This window comes from Sapajus apella, unplaced genomic scaffold (assembly GCF_009761245.1).
Source record: "Sapajus apella isolate SASKATOON/1434 unplaced genomic scaffold, GSC_monkey_1.0 scaffold3, whole genome shotgun sequence".
NCBI classification, from domain to species: Eukaryota; Metazoa; Chordata; class Mammalia; order Primates; family Cebidae; genus Sapajus; species Sapajus apella.
In genome coordinates, this window is record NW_022436943.1 from 57,636,888 (window position 1) to 57,656,216 (window position 19,329).

General features: G+C 42.7%; 1 protein-coding gene and 1 long non-coding RNA gene across 6 annotated transcripts in view; both read right to left on the reverse strand.

The window, feature by feature from the left end:
* ZFAT (zinc finger and AT-hook domain containing) overlaps positions 1-19,329 on the reverse strand; it is a 220,908-nt gene that overhangs the window by 76,824 nt on the left and 124,755 nt on the right. For all 5 annotated transcript variants that reach the window (XM_032254175.1, XM_032254165.1, XM_032254180.1 and 2 more), the window contains one exon: positions 7,019-7,107. In XM_032254175.1, the coding sequence (XP_032110066.1) occupies positions 7,019-7,107 (89 nt within the window). The remainder of the gene's footprint in view (positions 1-7,018; positions 7,108-19,329) is intronic.
* LOC116534078 lies at positions 8,604-17,597 on the reverse strand. The gene is made up of 2 exons (XR_004261578.1): positions 9,669-17,597; positions 8,604-9,636 (listed from the first exon to the last, which is right to left on the reverse strand). It is a non-coding gene; the product is annotated as an uncharacterized LOC116534078 (long non-coding RNA).

Sequence of the window (19,329 nt, forward strand, 5' to 3'; positions counted from 1 at the left end):
TCCCGAAGCTGTGGGAAGGCATTCCTTCTGGTCTGTTCCCTCAAAGCAACTCCTCTTTCAAAACCTCTGAAATATATTGTTCATATTTTTCAAAAAAGAAGTTAGAGGCTCAAAAAGGTAAAGGAATTCCCAAACGTTAACTCATTAGTCAGCAGCAGCACCAAGATTTTGGCCCTAATCTGCCTAATCCAACAAATCCAAACAACAAGAAAAAGTAAAACAACATCAATATCTGAAAATGTATAAAAAATACAGCATAACACCTAGAAAATATTTAGAGTGAGCTTTTTTTTAAACATAATGTAATGTCACCAAAAAGAATATAAACCATGATCAGGCCAGTTTATACTCCTTGTTTTAGTTCCTGAGAACTGGAGTCATTTTCAAGAGACAGGGGAGGAAACAAGAGCCAACAATTTTTGATCATCTGCCTGGTACCGTGTACCATACGTACTACTCATAAAAAATGGTATTGCTTTTAATATCTCCAACACCAGAAGACAAGCATCACTATCAGCATTTTATAGATCATAAAATTTGCTAAAAACACAGCCTACAGGCCGGGCGCAGTGGCTCAAGCCTGTAATCCCAGCACTGTTGGAGGCCGAGGCGGGTGGATCACGAGGTCAAGAGATCGAGACCATCCTGGTCAACGTGGTGAAACCCCGTCTCTACTAAGAATACAAAAAATGAGCTGGACATGGTGGCACGTGCCTGTAATCCCAGCGACTCAGGAGGCTGGGGCAGGAGAATTGCCTGAACCCGGGAGGTGGAGGCTGCGGTGAGCCGAGATTGCGCCATTGCACTCCAGCCTGGGTAACAAGAGGGAAACTCCGTCTCAAAAAAAAAAAAAAAAAACAGCCTACAGTGGCACAGCCAGAAACTGAAACTTCATCTGCCTGGTTCTAAATCCTGTGCTTTGCTATGAGACCTCATCACTCTCAGAGATTTTCAAATGACAAACAGAATCTCAATGAAATTCCAGAGGAAATTTGCCACTATCTTCATAGGATGAAATCACAGGTGAGAAACATGTTTACATTCTGCTTTGACTTTAGTTTCTAGAATAATATTCTTATTTACTATATTGCTGTTTTTTGCTTAAATTATTGAATAGGCAAAGCAATTAATTAACATGGTTAAAATATATACACAGGGAAAAGTCTCACTTTCAGCCCTGTCCCTCAATCTACCCAGTTCCAACCTTCTCCTATCCCCAACAGGTTATGTTTCTCTGTTTATTTTGCAAGTATTCTTGCAGAGGCCTGAAAGCAAATATAAGTAAATACAAATATGGCTTTGCCTTTTTTTTTAACCTGACATCTTACCCTTCATCATGTATCTTAAATATCTTTCTATAAAAGTAAGTAGAGAGATCCCACATTCTTTCCTGTAGCCACAAAGCATCAGCTCTTTGTTTGTGTGGCCCACTGCCCGTTTAACTCTTACCCTAATTCATGGACATTTCAGTTGTTTCTCATGGATAACCCTGCACAGTAGTCATTTCATGCATCTGCAAGTACATCTGTCGGATAAAATCTTACAACTGGTGAGTCGAAGAACAGATGCGTTTGCAGTTTTGACGGATTCTGCCAAACTGACCTCCACAGGGTCACTGGCACTAGCACTCCCAGCAATGTGTGAGAACGGCTGTTCCTCACAGCCTCATCAATGGCACATGCTTGTAAACTTCTGAATGTTTACCAATGCGATAAGTGAAAAATGGCATCTTAGTGTGGTTTTACTTTTCTTTTTCAATCATCGGTGGGGTTGGACATCTTATCATGTACCCAAAAGTTATTCCCTTCTCTGTGATCTGTTCTTTTTACATTCTTTGCCTGTTTTTCAATTGAGCTACCAGTAGCAGTTTATTTTAATATGAGACATTCAAAAAATAAGACATATTAAAGAGCTAATATCATATGAAAATAAAAATAATTCCAGCTGTCCAGTCAATATTTTTTTCTTGGATTTTGAAAGTATTATCTTAAAATACCATTCTCAAAGCCTGAGAATGGTATTTGTTTCTCTTAGCGTAACAAATATGCTAAGAGAAATCTAGCATAGCTTCCTAGTATGAATGGGTCAATCAATCAATCTACCAAACTATCTGGGGAGGGAGGCAGAGAGATTCAAGATCAGCTAAAATGGCAGATCCGATGAACCATTTTTGCATGCGATTGTGATGCAGGCCCTAGAAAGACTATCCTCTCATGTTCTTCTATTTTCCTCCTCTCACTCTCTCTTTCCCTTTCTTTCTATCACTGATACCACCCATCCCAACCTCAATGTCTCTCATGACAGCGTTTTTTCACAGGTTGTATGAATCCCATGAACTGAACATAGAACAACTTTCAAACTTAGTACAGATTGATATATATAAGGTTAGCACAAAGAGGTATGCTCTTTAAATGAGTTCCCTTTTAAATGAAAAGATCAAACTTCATTTAAAAGTAAACTCACTTTTGTTTCATGTACAAGGAAAATGCTACTGAATCAGCTAGCTCTGTCACTGAGAACATTTCAATCAACAGAGTTAGGGGCAATGAACTGAATGGAGAGAACTCCACAAGGTGATTCCACCTCCTAACCACACTGCCTCACATAATGATATGTGGACTTACTTATTTGCAAGAAAGCAGAGAGCTGAATAGCTAGATGGAATAAACAAGCCTATTTTTGTTTAGAGAATCCTGGCTCAGCAATAGTTTGTCTTATCTAAGTATCTTCTCTTGGCACCTCTTTAAGGTTGAAAATATCAGTTCCACCCTAGGGAATACATTTTAATTGCATCTGCAAGAAGAGAAAATAACATCTTCACTATATATGAATTCTCACAGGTTTGATGGGCTTTACCCAGGGTTTTATAGCTGTTTAGAGCTGAGGATGACACGGAAATGCTCTTGGCATAAAGATGTCCACTTAGGGTTACTTACAACAACAAAAACTGGGAATGACCAAACTATCCAATTATGAGAGGAATGGCTAATTAAACTATGATAATCATCCTTAAGCAGCCATTAAAAGTAGTTTATAAATGCATTTTCACAAAATGGAAAAACACCGATGAAATGCTGATTAGAAAGATAATATTAAAAATTGCATATAAGCTCTCTGACCCTGCCTTTCACTGGGAAGGTACCCTAACAGCAAACCATCAGGCCAGTCATCTAAACCACATTATCCTATAGAGCTTTATCGGTGGTAAAGCTGAGGCTCCAATTTCTATCAAAAAAAAAAAAATCTGCATTCATAGTATGACCTCAACCATGTCTAAATAATATCAAAAAAATTCCATATGGAAAGGAATCAACTTAGTGAACATATTAATTTCATTTTTAAAATAAATATACAAATAAGGAATATGTAATTTGAAAAGGCAATGCAGGAATTTGCCCTTATTATAGTATTGCCTGAGACAAATCATATATTGTAAATTGTACATCTACATCTAGAAAAGCAAACTGATTTCATCTGGTGAGCCAATTGCAATAGAATAGCAGCATCTGTGTGAGGATGTTGAGCTCTAATCTAAGATTAGTAAAAAAGAGAGATGATTGCCTAGTAATGTTTGCTATTGGTACATGTATAAATATTATATATTTTATGATCTTGCTGAAAATATTCTACCACAGAGTTGACATAAAAGGAAAAAAAGTCGGGGAGTATGGATGGCAGACTAATAACCCTCAAAAAAGTCCATGTCCTAAACCTCAGAAACTGTAAATATGTTACCTTGCATGGCAAAAAGAAATTAAGACTGCAGGCAGTATTCAGGTTACTAATTATCTGAGCTTAAGATAAGGACATTCATTATTGTGGGTTATCTCAGCGGGTTCAACATAACCACGAGGGTCCTTAAAAGTGGAAGAGGAGGCAGAAGGGAAGAGTCAGAGGAGACATGGTGACAGATGCCATGCTGCTGGCTTTGAAGATGAAGGGAGTGGCCATTAGCCAAGGAATGCAGGTAGCCTCTAAAAGCCAGAAAAGGCAAAGAAGTGAAACCTCCAGAAAAAATGCAGCCCTGCCAACACCTTGATTTTATCTTAGTGAGATGTGTAATGGACTTCCAAACTACAGAAATGTAAGATAATCAATCTGAGCTGATAATCAGACTAAGCCACTAAATTGGTGGTAATCTGTTACAGCAGCAATAGGAAACTAACATGGAGAGTAGAAGGAAAGGGGACAGGAAGAGAGTCGTCATCACTATTTGGATGAGTGATTCATAGGAAGCAATTTCATTTTGCTTTGTCAGTCCCAATTAATTAAGGAACACTACCTAAATTGACATGCATCTGAGGAGCACCCTAACTTCTGGGCTGAGAGAAACTAAGGCTGGATTTACTGTTTTGCTGTCAGGTCTGAATTTCATTCCCATCTCTAGTACCATTCAATAGGGAGGAAGGCAAAATCTACAGGTAGCCCAAGGGGAACCAGCCATGACCCCAGATTCAGCTCAGTGTAGCAGGTCCTGAGGCCCAGCACCAAACACCAGCTATGCAATGGCAGAAGTTAATAATACATACGTGAGTGATTCCTTAACCAAAACCACCCCCAAATCCATTTCCTCTGCACGTAAGCCAGATAGTTCACAATTTTTAAAACAAAACAACAACAATAAAAACCAATAAGGATTTCAGGGCAAAAAGGTTGTTCCAGCTATGTCTGGCTAGAGAAGGAAAATGTTTCACAGTGAAAACCAAGGAATGATTGTAAAGTCTAGTACCAGTGCTGCAAAAGCCAGGAAATAGCCCCACTGGGTCTAATTTCCTCACCTATAAAGTGAAATTTGCCTTAGCTCTCTATTCTCTAGCCCAATTGCACCAGCTACCCCAAGAAGGACACCTATATGCTGTGAAATGTGAAATAAGCTCTTCATTTTAAATATGTACACAAACATGTATAACACTAAAGACCCTTCTTGACTCAGTCACTGCCACAATCCCACCAGGTGATATGTAAGTCCTACCTAAGAATCACATGGTCAGTACACGTGATTTTAAAAAGCAGCTACATAAGCAACAGCTTCCAACATCCTCAGTTTCTCCAATTTTTCCCTTTCTGCCCTCAACAAGTAGCTGAGAACATGTAGTGAAAAAAAGCACAGGATTAGGAGTGAGAGAATGAAGTCCACATTTTACGCTCTTCACTTCCTGGATAGTGAAAGCATACAAGCAGGTTCCTTTGAGCCACTCAGTCTTCAACTACAAGAGGAGGAACCATGGAAATTCACCTCCCGCGTGGCTGTTCTGATCATAAAATGAGCTTGCCAGTGGGGATGGTCCTTGTCACCTCAGAAGTGCTGAATGCAGGTGAGTCAACATCATCATGGTGACTGAAGTCAACGGATACAGGCATGGCAGAAAAGACTGACAGGTGATCAGTTAGCTTCTCTCAGGTTTAGGATCTTTGTATGTCAAAGAGGGAAGATAATATATACTATGAAGGAGATTCTGTATGATGAACATGAAGTCCATGGTGCGGTGCTTACACGCAACAGACGTTCAATAAACGCAAGCGAGGAGTGTGCTGGTGTAGGGTCTCCCAGCTCCCTAGTGTTTTCTTTCTGTATCTTGACCAAAAATCAGGGTTCCTTTACTGCTCTGTGACCCGGCCAGCTGCAGGATTTCCCAGGAGGCTCATATCAGAACTGAAGCCTCAAACATTCTCAGCCACGAATAAAAGTATCTAGGTTGTTCATGGTGAAATTCCATCACTACTAAAAATACAAAAATTAGCTGGGTGTGGTAGCAGGCACCTGTAGTCCCAGCTACTTGGGACACTGAAGCAGGGGGATCGCTTGAACCTGGGAAACGGAGGTTACAGTGAGCCAGGATCATGTCACTGCACTCCAGCCTGGGTGACAGAGGGGTAAGACTCCTTCTCAAAAAAAAAAAAAAAAAAAAAAAAGAAGAGTGTCTAGGCTGTTGTGCAAGTTGCCAAAGACACCACTGAAAGAAAGTGGCCTTGACCCTGAGCCAAATTCCTTTAACCTTCATAAAACTCCATGTCCCGACCACCTCGCTGTGGACATACCCAAGTGGAACACTCCACACCCCTGTCCCCTTGCTGCCTGTGGCAAGGACTTAATAATTGCTTTAAACATATCACCCCGGCATTTAGTGCTTCTTTCTTTGGAATCCCAACAGGCCTTATATCAGGATGGTTTGGGGCATGCCTGGCGGGAACGCTACTGCTACCACGTTTGGGGTGATTCTAGCTGCAAGTACAGTGGGACCAAACAGATGGCCTGTAGTCCCTCCCACATTCTATGATGCTCTGGGCTGTAACGGTAGAAACAATTGCAAAAACCATTAGAGAGCAACAAGTTTACAAATCTTGATGATTCCTTTCCATGTGTATATGCCAACCACAGCAATAATTTTAAGGGTCAAGTTGCCCCAAGTGCTAAGCAGAACTTTTTACTGAACAAATTACTGAACCCTAGCATTGTTGTCAGTAATTGCATCATAAGCTGTGGCTAAGCAAACATTACCACCTACACTGAAAAAACACCAATTAGAAGCATTCAAAGAATATGGAGGGCCACCATCTCCTGAGCCCCTGTGACATGGTGGGCACTGTGGTGGACACTCCTGAACACGATCTCCAGTTCTTACAACTGTCTGCTGGGTGGGCTTCAACACACCTGCTTCATCAGGTGACTCACCTGTGGCAATCCAGGATCTGAAAACAAAAATAAATGTCCCTAAAGCCTGCAGGCCTCCCTCTAAATCACTCCAGTGCTTTTATGCAAAGACTGTACCTTTTCTTCTGTCTGCATCCTCTTACACACCTTTGACTTGGTTTCCAAATTAAGACAAATGCTACGCTTCTAGAAAGAGAGAGCACAAATAAACTGCACTATGCCTTAGACTCCATGTATACCAGCTAAGGGGGCCCCAAACCGAAGGTAGTACCAACAAGTAATAAAAGGATGCTCTCTCTATCTACACTTTGAAAAGCGATGCCTTTTCTGCCTGAACACCTGCCTCCTTCTCCAGAGCCCTCTTACCTTGAAGGAGACATGCTGCTCCATGTGCCGCAGCAGCTGGGGCTTCTGGGCAGCTGTGTAGTCACACACCGTGCACTTAAACTGCTTCCCTGGAAAGAAGCAGAGGACAGGGTGAGCATCGCCAGGCCAACAGCTCCCACTGTGAATGAACTGCCAGGCATGGAGCCAGGTACACAAAGGTGTCCCTTGCCACGTGAGGATCAGAATCTCAGATGGGAACAGCAAGGAGGCGCACAGGCATGATGCAGCAAGCTCAGTCTTCAACAAGTGGGAGTGGAGAGGAGCTCCCAGGGAGGGAGAGGCATGGCCAGCTCAACCCAGGGTGGCCCTGTGAGCAATGACACCCAATCAGGCCCCTAAAGGAAGAGTAAGGGTGTGCCCAGCTGCCGAGAGAGAAGGGCATTGAGGGGTGCACACGGATGAGATTACAGGGGAATTGACCACAAGGTGGTCAGGAAAGTGGAGCAGCTGCATCTTCCTTCCTGGGGTGCGAGGTCTGCAGAGAGTCAAGAGCTGAACCGGAGAGGTTGCTGGCCCAGAATATCAAGGGCCTGGATCATCTCACGGGACCTCAGACCTGACCCTGAACGTCAGGCGAGTCTGCAGGATGACAGTCAGCAAAGTGCAGGATCTGTGCTGCAGAACTCCTAACTCTGGTTGGGGTGTAAAAGGCATTTTTGAGAGAATGCTAGAAAGAAAATTAGGGACATGTAAACCAGTGCTGTTAAAAAGGCTAAGGTTCTGGCAATATTTAAACATTCGATAATGGGCTATGTTAAAACAGATGAATAGATATATGAGGCACATTACATTTTGCCTCTGATTAGCATAAATAAAACCTCAATGTGTAGCAACATAAACATGTGTAACAAAAGTAAATGTGGCCTACTTCTTGTAGCAGTAAAGAATTCAACAAGCAGCTTTTAATGGTGCTAACCGCCTCACGGTTATTACACCCACAGCCACTGTGGCTGGATTCCCAGAAGCAAGCTCCTCCCAGACCCTCTTGCACCTTTCCCCCTCCCCTCTATTTACTGCCAGCTCACCTGGAAACTTGTTTTCACTATGATTCCAAGCCAATGGCGGATTTTGGTCTGTATGTGTGACTTGATCACTCTATTGCATGTGACTCTGCTAATAGTCCATGCTTTGGAAATCTTCCGTTCCTTTGACTCCACACCACGAACACCTCTTTGGGTATCTCTATTCATTCTGAGTACCCCTGAGGCACACCCTCTCATCAGAGCAACTATCATTAGGCCATGATGTTCCACAGTGTTCCAGTCCACACTCCTATTCTACCTCTACAAGCATCCTTGTATATAACTCACCCCTACAGGCTTTTGTAAACCTCTGATGCCAAAACTAACATCCTCTACTCTGATCTCTTCACTCAATCTAAGACCTGAGTATCCAACTGGACCAGCCACTTAATGGTCCCAAATGTCCTAAGTTGGACTCATCTTCACCAAACCGCTTCCACCTCCAGCCCTCCCAGTTTATCATCCATCTGATCACCTACATCGACACCCAGTAACCTTCCTCAACATCCTTATGGCCCTAACCTTCATTCATCTCATTATTGTTCAGCACCTGATTTCATTTCCTATATATTTCTCATATCTGTCTATTTCTCTCTATTTCTAATACCTCCACACTGGTTTAGGTTCTCCTCATTTCCTTCTTGGACAACAGCAAAAGCCCCTAAACTGGTTTCCTTGCCTTCATAAAACTCTACCATCTATCCATCCATCCATCCATCCATCCCTCCATTATCCACAATCCACCCATTTATCCACACATGCATCCTGATGCCTTATCTTCTATCCAGATGATCTACAGCATAAACCATCCCACGGTCCAGCCATCAGAACCCACCAATGTCCTCAACTTCAAAAAAAAGTTGATGTTCCAGAGCTTAGCAGAGAAGGCCCTCCAGGATCAGAACCAACTCTGCCCACCCCGCCCCTCTGGCTTCCTCTTGTGCCTGTTCCCTCTGTATTTAGGCTCATAACACTGAACTCCCTGAGTTCTCCAAACTTTCTGCCTTGCTTCTGCAATCTCAGACCCCTTGAGCCTTTGCTAACATTTTCCATGCCTGGAATGCACTGTCTGGCAGCACCTGGCCATTCTTCCTGTTAATTCAGAACTCAAATTGAATGCTCTTGTAATTGGGCCAGGAGCCAGCCCTCCACAGGCCCCTATACACTATCCACTTGCTTCAGTCTATGCACCACCTCTACAGCCTCGTATAAGGCAGGGGCTGCCTTCAGCTGAACATGGGCAGGGACACATCCTACTCATCTGGGTACCTCAGGGCATGAATGCACATACAGACTGAATATATTCCATGCATTTCATTAAACTGAACTGAGCAAAAATTCTGTACATCTTATATGAACAACACTCTCACTAAAAGCAGCAAAAGGAAATAAATATTAGTATTACAGTTGTATCAATTATTCTAGTTACTAAACCCAAAATTCTAAATTTCATTAATTCTACAAGCCTGAAGTGTGAGGAAAATTTTTCACTTCTAAGGCATATAAGTTATAATTAGAGACAAATTACAACTTTAAAAAATATATAGCAACATCTTCTTTCAAACACAGGAGGTCCTACCCACCATCTCCCCACTCAAAGTCACCACAGATTTCTACACATCTCCAGTCAAATCTCAGCTAAACACACGTCTCCACTGACGCACGGCTCATGTGCATACAGCATCATCACATTGGGCAGCCTGGGCAAAATCATGCTGTGTTCTTCACCACTAGAGTAAAGCTGATGGAACCATTCTCTGAGCTGATAAATATTCTGTCATTCATTATCAAATACTTGGGTCAAAGAGTAATAGATTAAGTGGTAAAAAAGGAGCTCTGAAATGAATAAATGGGATTGCCTCGTTTGAAATCAAGAGTCAGCCTTTTATGGATGTAATTCCAAGGCTCTGCAAGAGACAAGGAAAGAAGGCAGCACCTAAAAGCCATCCCTTACTGAGGCATCAGAGCCCTGGCAATAAATGTTACAGATGTTTTCAGCAACCACTGACAGCCCCTATCAAACAGGCCCAGGAGAGCACCTGACACAATTTTTTGCTGCCTAATTAAAATAATGGGATGCAGATTCATGACTAATCATAAAAGAGCAATACTTTGAGACCATCAGATGGCTTTCTATCAAGAGACATCTGAGACTTACAGGCTGAGTTAACTGCAAATCCTAGTATTTACTCGAGGTGAGATTGACCTCAGAGTGCTGGGAGATGCACATCAAATGGCTGTATGTGGATGAGAACCACCCAGCATCCCAAAGGAAGAAAAGAATGATTACAAAGAAAAGAGGCTGACTGTTCTTTCCCCAAAATATACCTGGCTGGGTCTACCCACTGGACTACTAGGCATCACAAGTTGTGCTGGGGCATGATGTATACAATCTCACCACGCACCAAAAGCCCAGGAAGCTGGCAGTGTCACCCTTTCATGGGTGAGGACCTGGGATCGAGACCCTGGGTAGCTTGCCAGGTCACAAAGTGGTAAGTGGCAGAGCCCAGATTTGGCCTCCTATCTGTTGACCCCAACACCCCCATTCACAGCCCCATAAGAATCTTTTCAGCCAATAAGGGTGTGATACAATTCCCAAATGGAAGGAGGAATTTATACCAGCAATGGCATATCTGTGCCACTAACACATAAGGTGACTGCTCATCAGAAAGGGCTGCCCGAGAAGGGCCAGTTGCAAGGGAACGATGTTCTCTTTCTGGCCCTGTCCTGCTCACCGTGAGAGACCCTGGGTTCTTTCGTCTATGCTACTCAAGGCCCCATTAGAAAAATGGGGAGGTAATCCCTGCCTGCTGTGAGGATGGACTCAGGGACTGGGCCTGCAAGCATCTGAAAAGCAGTCCCCTGAAGGATGAGGCTGGGGGTGCCTACAGGTGATCCCGCAGTGGACCATTCAGCTGACTATAGTGCCCTCCAAATCTTTACCTCCCTGACACTCCTTGAGACAATACAAATATTCAGTTCTACTTAAGCCAGCCTAAAACAATAAGCATAAAAACAGAGCAAAGGAAAAGGGTTGTACAATTACAGCAAAGTGTAAGTAAGCAGTTACAACAGCAGAATTGCAGAAAGCTCCTGCTCCTATTCCCAGCACCCTGTCTGGCCTCATCTCCACCCAGAACAAAAGCCAGGAGCTCTGCAGCGGCCACAGGGCACAATGGGGTGTGGCTCCCTGTCACCTCTCTGAGCTCATGCACTATCCACTCCTCTCTCCACCCCACAGACGCAGCTCACCCACCCACCTCCAGGTCTCTGCACCTGCTGTTCCCAGAGCCTGGGGTGCCCATGCCAGATATGTTGTGCTGTGCCATCTCATCTCCTTCAAGTCTCTGTTCAAATGTCACCTTCACACCGAATCCTTTCAGACCATTCTGTTTAAAATCACAGTCCACATGCCCCTTTACTGATTCATTTTTTAGCGTTTCTCAGCTTCTATTTTCATATTGAAATGGAATCCTTTCATATTCATATTTTTCTTTTCATCTCTCAGTTTTCTTAATATTTTAGATGTCTTCAGTATTTCCATTGTAATATATCACATACTTCATTGATTTATAGCACTGATTATCCATCTCACTCACTAGAATTTTCACCTCAGGACAGCGGAGATCTTGGGTTTGGGCTGTGGCTGTAATTGCCGAAGCAGTGCACTGATTTACCTTTGGTTCGTCCGTCCGGCACCCTTGAAGGTTGTGGGTACTCTGAGACAATACTGTGCAGTTTTCACGCCACATCCTCAGTGCTTGGAGGTGAGAGCATGCTGGAGGTAAAGCTAGCAGCTAATTTATAGGAGCACCCCATTCTGAGGTCTGCTTAGCCACCTTTTCTCCCCTTCCCATAACCAACACTGTCACACAGGGCATCACAAGCACCAGTGATACGTGGTCCTACTGACCATCTCCACACTCAAAGTCACAGGAGATTGGACCACAGTGGACAAGAGACCCTAGCTGAGCCAGGAATCTAAACTGTCCAGATACAAAGCTTGCAACTCACGAGTGGATGGGAGTTGTCTTTTTACTCTGTGGGTGAACCAAGTCAACAGGCCAATCTGCAGGCCGCGAGAGGAGAGCACAGCAAAGAGAGACAGAGACAGGACATCAGAATGAAGTAAGGAAGCAGAGAGGAGCAAAAGTGGAAGACGAAGACAGTCACCTGGCTGGCCATGTCCATTCACTCAGCAAGCATTCACGGAGGGGCTGCTGGGTGCCAGGACCACGCCTGAGCCCAGGAGATAAGAGAGGACAAGACAGCAGAGTCCTTGCCTCTGGGGCTCATTACCTAAACGGACAACCAGCAAAAAGTCCAGCAAACAATTACCGATTGCAACAGCCCAAAGGCAAGGAGCCATGGTGCAGCATGAGGGAGTGTGGAAAGGGTGCGGCCATGTGGCCAGGCGGTCAGGGAAGGCCTCTGTGAGGAAGTGACGTTACGCTAAGACAGAAAAATGAAGGCCAGACGCATAAGGAACAGGTGAACACAGCACTGGGAAGAAGGAACTCAAACACAGAGACTCTGAGTCTCTGTAAGATCCCAGGTAACTTTACCATAAATGCCCCTTGTTAGCTTGTGACCTCAAAAGAGTTTCTGTCAACTACAACCAAGAGTCCAAGAAGTACAGCTGTTGAATGAACCAGTGACTGTATGACTATAAAACACCAAGACTCTGGAAAGCAGACAAAAATAGAGCATGACCAGACAATGTTCTCTAGAGAGAACAGAATCAGATTTACTGAATTGAAAAAAGTCCAGTGACAGCATACTCTTATATACAGCACTATGAACCAATGCTACAAACGCTTTATGACCATTAATTCATTTAACGGTCACAATACCTGTTTGATTTTATGAGCTATCACACAAATAAAGATTACAACATGGTAAGATTTGATACCCATTAAACTAAGAAACTAGACATTTTTAATAACAAAGTGTTAAAAATGAAAGAGTTAAGCTGGGATACTTTCTTATTTCTGCTACAATTTTTTGAAAAGTATGTAGGCAGCACAACGCACGATTAAAACCACGAAAACAAAATAGCCACCCTGGTCCTGGAACTGTGTCCTAAGGAGTTAATTCAAAATAAGAAAAAGTTTATACGCCAGAAAGAACCTCCTGCCACATAAGTTATAATAATGGGAGAAAAAACAAAAATAACACATTGTCCAGAAATAAGGGAATGGTTCTGCAACTCATGGATCACCTTAGTGCAACATGCAACTCTTAAACCCTATTAATGAACTGTACAGCAACAAAGAATTACTATAATGTTAATTTCAAGTCCGTAAGAACTGTAAGAATGATACACTTTCATTACAACTATATAACCACTCCATATGAGCATGAATAAAGATTTTTAAAGAATCCTTTGTTAGGTGATACAATCGTGTTGCAGGAAGCGGTTGGATTTTTATGAACATTGTTTTCGTGTTGTCTGTGCTCTAACAGAAAAGCTTTTCAGATAATTAGCCTCCATCTCTGAAAGGCTGAGACGTTTCATCTGCTACTGCATACAGACCAGAAGACGGGTCTTTCAATGCAGAGACATAAAATGATACCAATGGCTTCTGAACTTGAAAGTTCACCATCTTTTAAAAAACAGCACTCCAGTCTTGACTGGCTGTGCACTGATTTCTGGTGTTCTTTCTGACAAAGCATCTTTCTCCCTCTTCTTCACAAAAAACAGCAAGTAGCCTAATTTTGTGAAAGTCTCAGGAGTAGTCACTTCTTGTCCTCTGGGGCAGGATTTAATTTCTGTCAACAGTCAAATGTCATTTTGAGTAACGTCTTATAAATAAAGACAAAACAAAGCTGAGTCATACGACTTTTTGGAGAAACACTCTTGCAGAACACACACTCCAAGATTACTGCAAAAATACTGTCACTTTGGGGGGGGGAGTGGCGGGGAAGCTGACTGTGGGAACAAAGACTCCCTGGTCAGAAACTCCAGAATTTAGAATCTCATTTCCTTATGAAATTCTTTATTTGGCCCTCAGGCCCAGATGGTGAAAGTCAAAATCATAACAACCTAGATGAATCCCATAAGCATAATGTGAAAAGGAAGAAGGCAGACATAAAAGAACACATATTGTATGAATCAACTCTATGAAGTTCAAAGACAGGGAAAAGCAAGTTACGGTGCTAGAAGTCAGAGGAGTGAGTAGTTACCTCTGGGGAAGAGAGACGGACAATCAGGTTGCAGGGAGGAAGAAATTTCCAAGAGGCTGGCAATGTGCTGTTTCTTCTTCTAGGCTGTAGCTACACAGGTGTGCCTCCTTTGTAACAATCCCTTGTGGTGTGCACTTCTGAACTCTGTGTGTGTGTGTGTGTGTGTGTGTGTGTGTGTGTGTGACTTTAATTTTAAAAACATAAAAAGAAAACTAACACAACAACAAAATAGGCCACCTTCCTTAGAAGGTTCTTGAGAACTGGCAACAAGTTCATTTAAGAAAGGAAAGATAGGTTGTGTAGTTCAAAGATAAACTTTGAGAACTGTTTGTAGATTATGCAGGCTGATGTTGGCAGTGGAAGGAAAAAGGACTCCATCAGTGTTACTAGCCCTGTGGATTTCAGTTAGACATCTTTCTGAGTGCCAGGCTTGCTGGAAGTTTCTACTGCAGACACTGCAGCTCTTTCTAGAAACACAGTATTTCACCAGGAGCTCCATTTCCCTAAAAAATATGTGATCTGGTTGAACTCTCCTTCAAAGATGGGGATGCAGGCAGCAAAAATGTCATGTCCATTATTTCTGTTCATCTCTCCAAAGGTGAGGTACATCTTTGCAAAATCTCTCTCCACTTTCAAGTGTGCTTTTGGAAGGAGCCTCTTTTTTTTGCCTAACCTTGAGTGCTGGGCTGCATGTCCATGGTTGATGGAGCAAAGCTGACCTCTGTCCTTTTGAGCAGTGCCTGAGCCTGGCAACCGGATGCTGGCTGAATTCCAAGGATCACCAGACAGTGAAAGCTAGCACAGGGTCTGGTGTCAGAGAATCCTGAGCTCTGCTCTTTACACCAGCCTTATCCAGGTACAAAGTTACCCAGGCTATCCTATTAGAAAGGTAGGAGGCTTCTTGAAAACAGGAGAGGGAAAGAAGAAACAGGAATACTTGTTATCCTGCCTCAGGCTAGATAAAGAGACAAGGCCAAACCTAAGGGAGGTGGGACTTTGCTTCCTGTGGACTCTCCACGTGGCAGGAAAGGGAGATATTAGTGTAGTAGGTGGGGAAGCCAGCAGGGCACCTTCCTTGCTGAAGGGCTCAAGCAGGAAGTTATTCCCAGCCAGACACAGAAGCACCATGTTGCCCTAGACCTCTGAAGCTCAACTGCAAAACATCGACACTCTGAGCTCCCATTCTCTGCTCCTAAAAAGAAAGGCAATCACTCCCGCCTCCTGGCAGCTGTGGGCAGGCCACTGTCGGATCTGCAAAGCCTCGGCCAGGTGGTTTGGCACTCAGAGTATGTGCAGCACCTGTTGTTCCCTTTGTTTCTTACCACAGCCTCGTCCTCTTGCCGAGTTTCCCTGAGGATGACTACAGCTGCCTTACTTTAGAGTTCTATGTAAAACTAAGATGGAAGGGAATGGCAGAAAAAAAAAATCTTAAAAAGTCACCTTCAGCTTTTGACATTTGGATTCCATCAGAACACAGAGAGAGACAGCAATGAAAAATTCCTTGGGATTTAAAGCAACTTGTTTGAAGTATCTGCTAAATTAAATCATCCCTGCCAAATCACATTTTTGTGTACCACAAACCTGAAGGAACTCTAACGTACTTAGAGGAAAGAATTTCCATAAATCTCAACTGTTATTAGTAATAATATTCTAGAGGCATAAATGGAAAAATGCCTCCTTATGCTGCTTATCCAGTCTTACTGAGAAAGGTGGTATTTTACATAAGTAAATTTTCAAGAGTTTTTAGAAAATTGACTTAACCTTTTTTTTCAGAAGACTTGACTTTTACCCTTTCAACAGTGATACTCTTTAAATATGAACTATTGCACTGTGCCTTCCTAATAAGAGAGTATTTGAAAAAGAAAGTGATTTCATCTTTCCTAGATGCCATAAATTAATTGCTACAAATATCCATTCTTATACTGTGTCATTAAGAGCACTGGTTCATGCAGCAGGGGAATGGGTACATGAGCTGGGTACATGAGTTCATCCATAGTACGAACCCAACTAATCTTCCCACAACCCCATGCTGTGGGTTTATAATGGCTGTCCCAAAGACATCCAGGTTCTAATCTCCAGAACCTATACATGCTACTATATATGGAAAAAAAAAAAAGAAAAGAAAGGAGTTTGAAGATGTGATTAAGCTAAAGATCTTGAGTTGGGGACTAGCCTGGGCTACCCAGGTAGTCGTAGTGAAATCACAAGGGTCCTTACAAAAGGGAGGCAGGAAGCTTGAAGTCAGAGAAGGAGCATGGTGATGAAAGCCAGAACAGAAGAGATTGGAGGACGCTGGACTGCTGGCTTTGAAGATGAAGGAAGGGGTCCATAAGTCACAGGATGCAGAGACACCCTCCCCTCCAGAGCTCCTAGAAGGAATGCACCCTGGCTGACACCTTGATTTTAGATCACTGACCTCTAGAACTGCAACATAATACATCTGTGTTGATCTAGGTCACTAACTTTGCGGTAATTTGTTATAGGAGTCACAGGAAACATGTAATATCCATGTTACAAATGGGAACCACTGTTCCAAGACTGTTCAGTCAAGAAGTGGTTCCAGTCAGGGCCTGCCTCTGGAGCCCACAGTTTTCCCCACTCTGCCTCCCTGCTTCTCCATGTAGCCCAGCACACAGAGGTTTGCTGCTTCATGTAAGAAAAACATCCTGCAGGAAGCATAACAGGTATTTTGCAGCAAGTGTTTTGCAAAGCACATATCTTCACAGTTCTAGCATCTGTGGTGATTTATGCAGTGGCACATCAGAACAGAAATAGCTACAGCAATAAAAATACAGTTAAAGAAGTCTTTGTACTTTAAAGGCACAACTTCAAGCAACTGCAGACTTAGAGCCTGATGATTCTCTGTAATTAGTACATCAGTTTTGATACAAGGAGGGACGGGTCAGCATGAGACAAAGGTGGAAAGAAACCGAAGGCAACAGAAAGCCACACAGACAACAGAGGACAGCAGCAGAGCTAGATGAAAGTTACAGACACAGTGCCAGACGTTTGCAACTGAGACCCCTCTACCTGGTGAGGTTTTGGGTAGCCAAGCCTCATTAAAAAGTTAAATCTGTATATCAGGCTAAGCTAATTGTTCAGTATGCTGCATAGTTCGTTTCATAGAATGGGCTCACTTATTCCCAACAGATCTTGTGGTTTATAAAAACCTGAGAAAAAGAGCTACATATAAACACAAACAGGGTAAACCTATTAAATGGTATTCGTGGGCCCTGAAGTTAGCTCAACCTTCTCCCGCCCATCACCCAGACTCCAGCCCATGGATAAGCAACAGAAATCTACGAGGTTCATCCAGCAGCCACACTTCCACACCCGCCCCTCAACCTCTTCTCCAAGGGCAAGTAGGAGGAAGGACAAGAGGGACAAGGATGCAGTACAGAGACCAGTCTCACTGAAGCCTCGCAGGTTAACCTTGTAAGATCAACCCAGCGAGGTGCTCAGGGACCATTTTCTATTAACTTCCTGGTTCTTTTTTTAGAAGCAAAAGGCCATGGGGCTACTTTATCTCAAAGTGGCTTGGCTTTTTAGAGGACAGAGGAGAAAAACAAAACAAAACTCCATACTTAGATCTCCTAGAATATTTTAATCTGCAGCTATGGGATATCTTATCATAAATTGAAGAAGGGATAGGAAAAAAGGGTACTTACTACACTCAAGCCTGATTTCCATACTCAGCTCTCCACTTGTCTACTGTAAGAGTGCTTGAAGCCTGGATAATTCTTTTTATATTTTACCCAAAAACTTCTTAACTAAAATATACAGGGGCAGTTTCAATCAGGGGAAGGGGAGAGACCCAAAAGAATTAGTAATAAACTTCAAAGAGCTTTTTATTTCATAATTTAAGAATTTTTGTTTGATTACATAGCATAAAGGCACTATACGGTTTAACCTTTCCCATCTGCTATCTGCTATGGGTGGGCAGAATCATGTATAAACCTCCAACAGCACATCATGTCTAGGCCCTCTTTAAAGTCAAAAAGGGGAAACTATGTTACAGCATGATCTTTGCATTCAATTCTTGCATCCTGTTGGCCTACACACAAAGGGTTTAATCGGGCCCTTTATAGATCAATTTCTCTCTTTGCACATATTGACTGGCAAACCTTTCTAACTGAAACCTTCACCCAGAATGAGCTATCTTTTCTAAGGTATAGTAATGAGCTCCTTTGGGAAATAGGAATGCCACAGATAGGGATATATCACTGTAAATAAGCCAGCAAATGGGAAAAATTGGATTCACAAGTAGTTAGAAGAAAGAGTAATTACTCAATTCCTTTTTACTTCATTAAAGAATGCCCAAGAAGATTCATTTAATAGTGAGTTACTTGACCATATTTTAAAATACCTAATTCACAAGCATTTGATTTATCAGAATTAAGTGAGATGAAATGGAGAAAATAAGTGGCACTTTTTGAGTACTACTATATCCCAACCACTTTACGCAAGGCACTTTACATTTTCAACTCATTAAATGAACGCACATTTATTGAGTGCCTATGATAAGCCAAGCCCTGTTCTTGGTGCTAAGGATGCAAAATAAATGTAGTAAATCGAAAATCCCTCCTCGTGAAGCTTACAGTCTAGTGGAAGACAATGGAAAATCATAAATAAGAAAGTTATATAGTGCATTGGAGAAGGGTTGGTTTAAAGAGAAACAGTAAAAACATGAAAGAGAGTGTGAAGTAATTAGTGGGACAGTTCCAGTAATAAAGACAAAAAAGTGGTAAATAAGGAAACTATATAATATACTAGAGAAAGACAAGCCAAGGAGAGCAGCAGAGGAAGCCAAGGGAGTCTGGATTACCTGGTGGGGGTATGGAGACTTTACACACGTGAGCACCTAAGGGAAGACTCATTCACAGTGACTCTTCAATAAAGACTTCCAGGACATGAAGGAGGTCTCCATTCAGACAGGGGGAAAGAACACACCAGGTGGAGGGAAGGACCAAAGCAAAACCCTTGAGATGAGCACATACATGGCAGGTGTGATGAACAAGAATGGAGACAGTATGTCAAAAGAGATGCCAGCCATGGGAGAGCAGAAGAAAAGAGGTCAGAAAG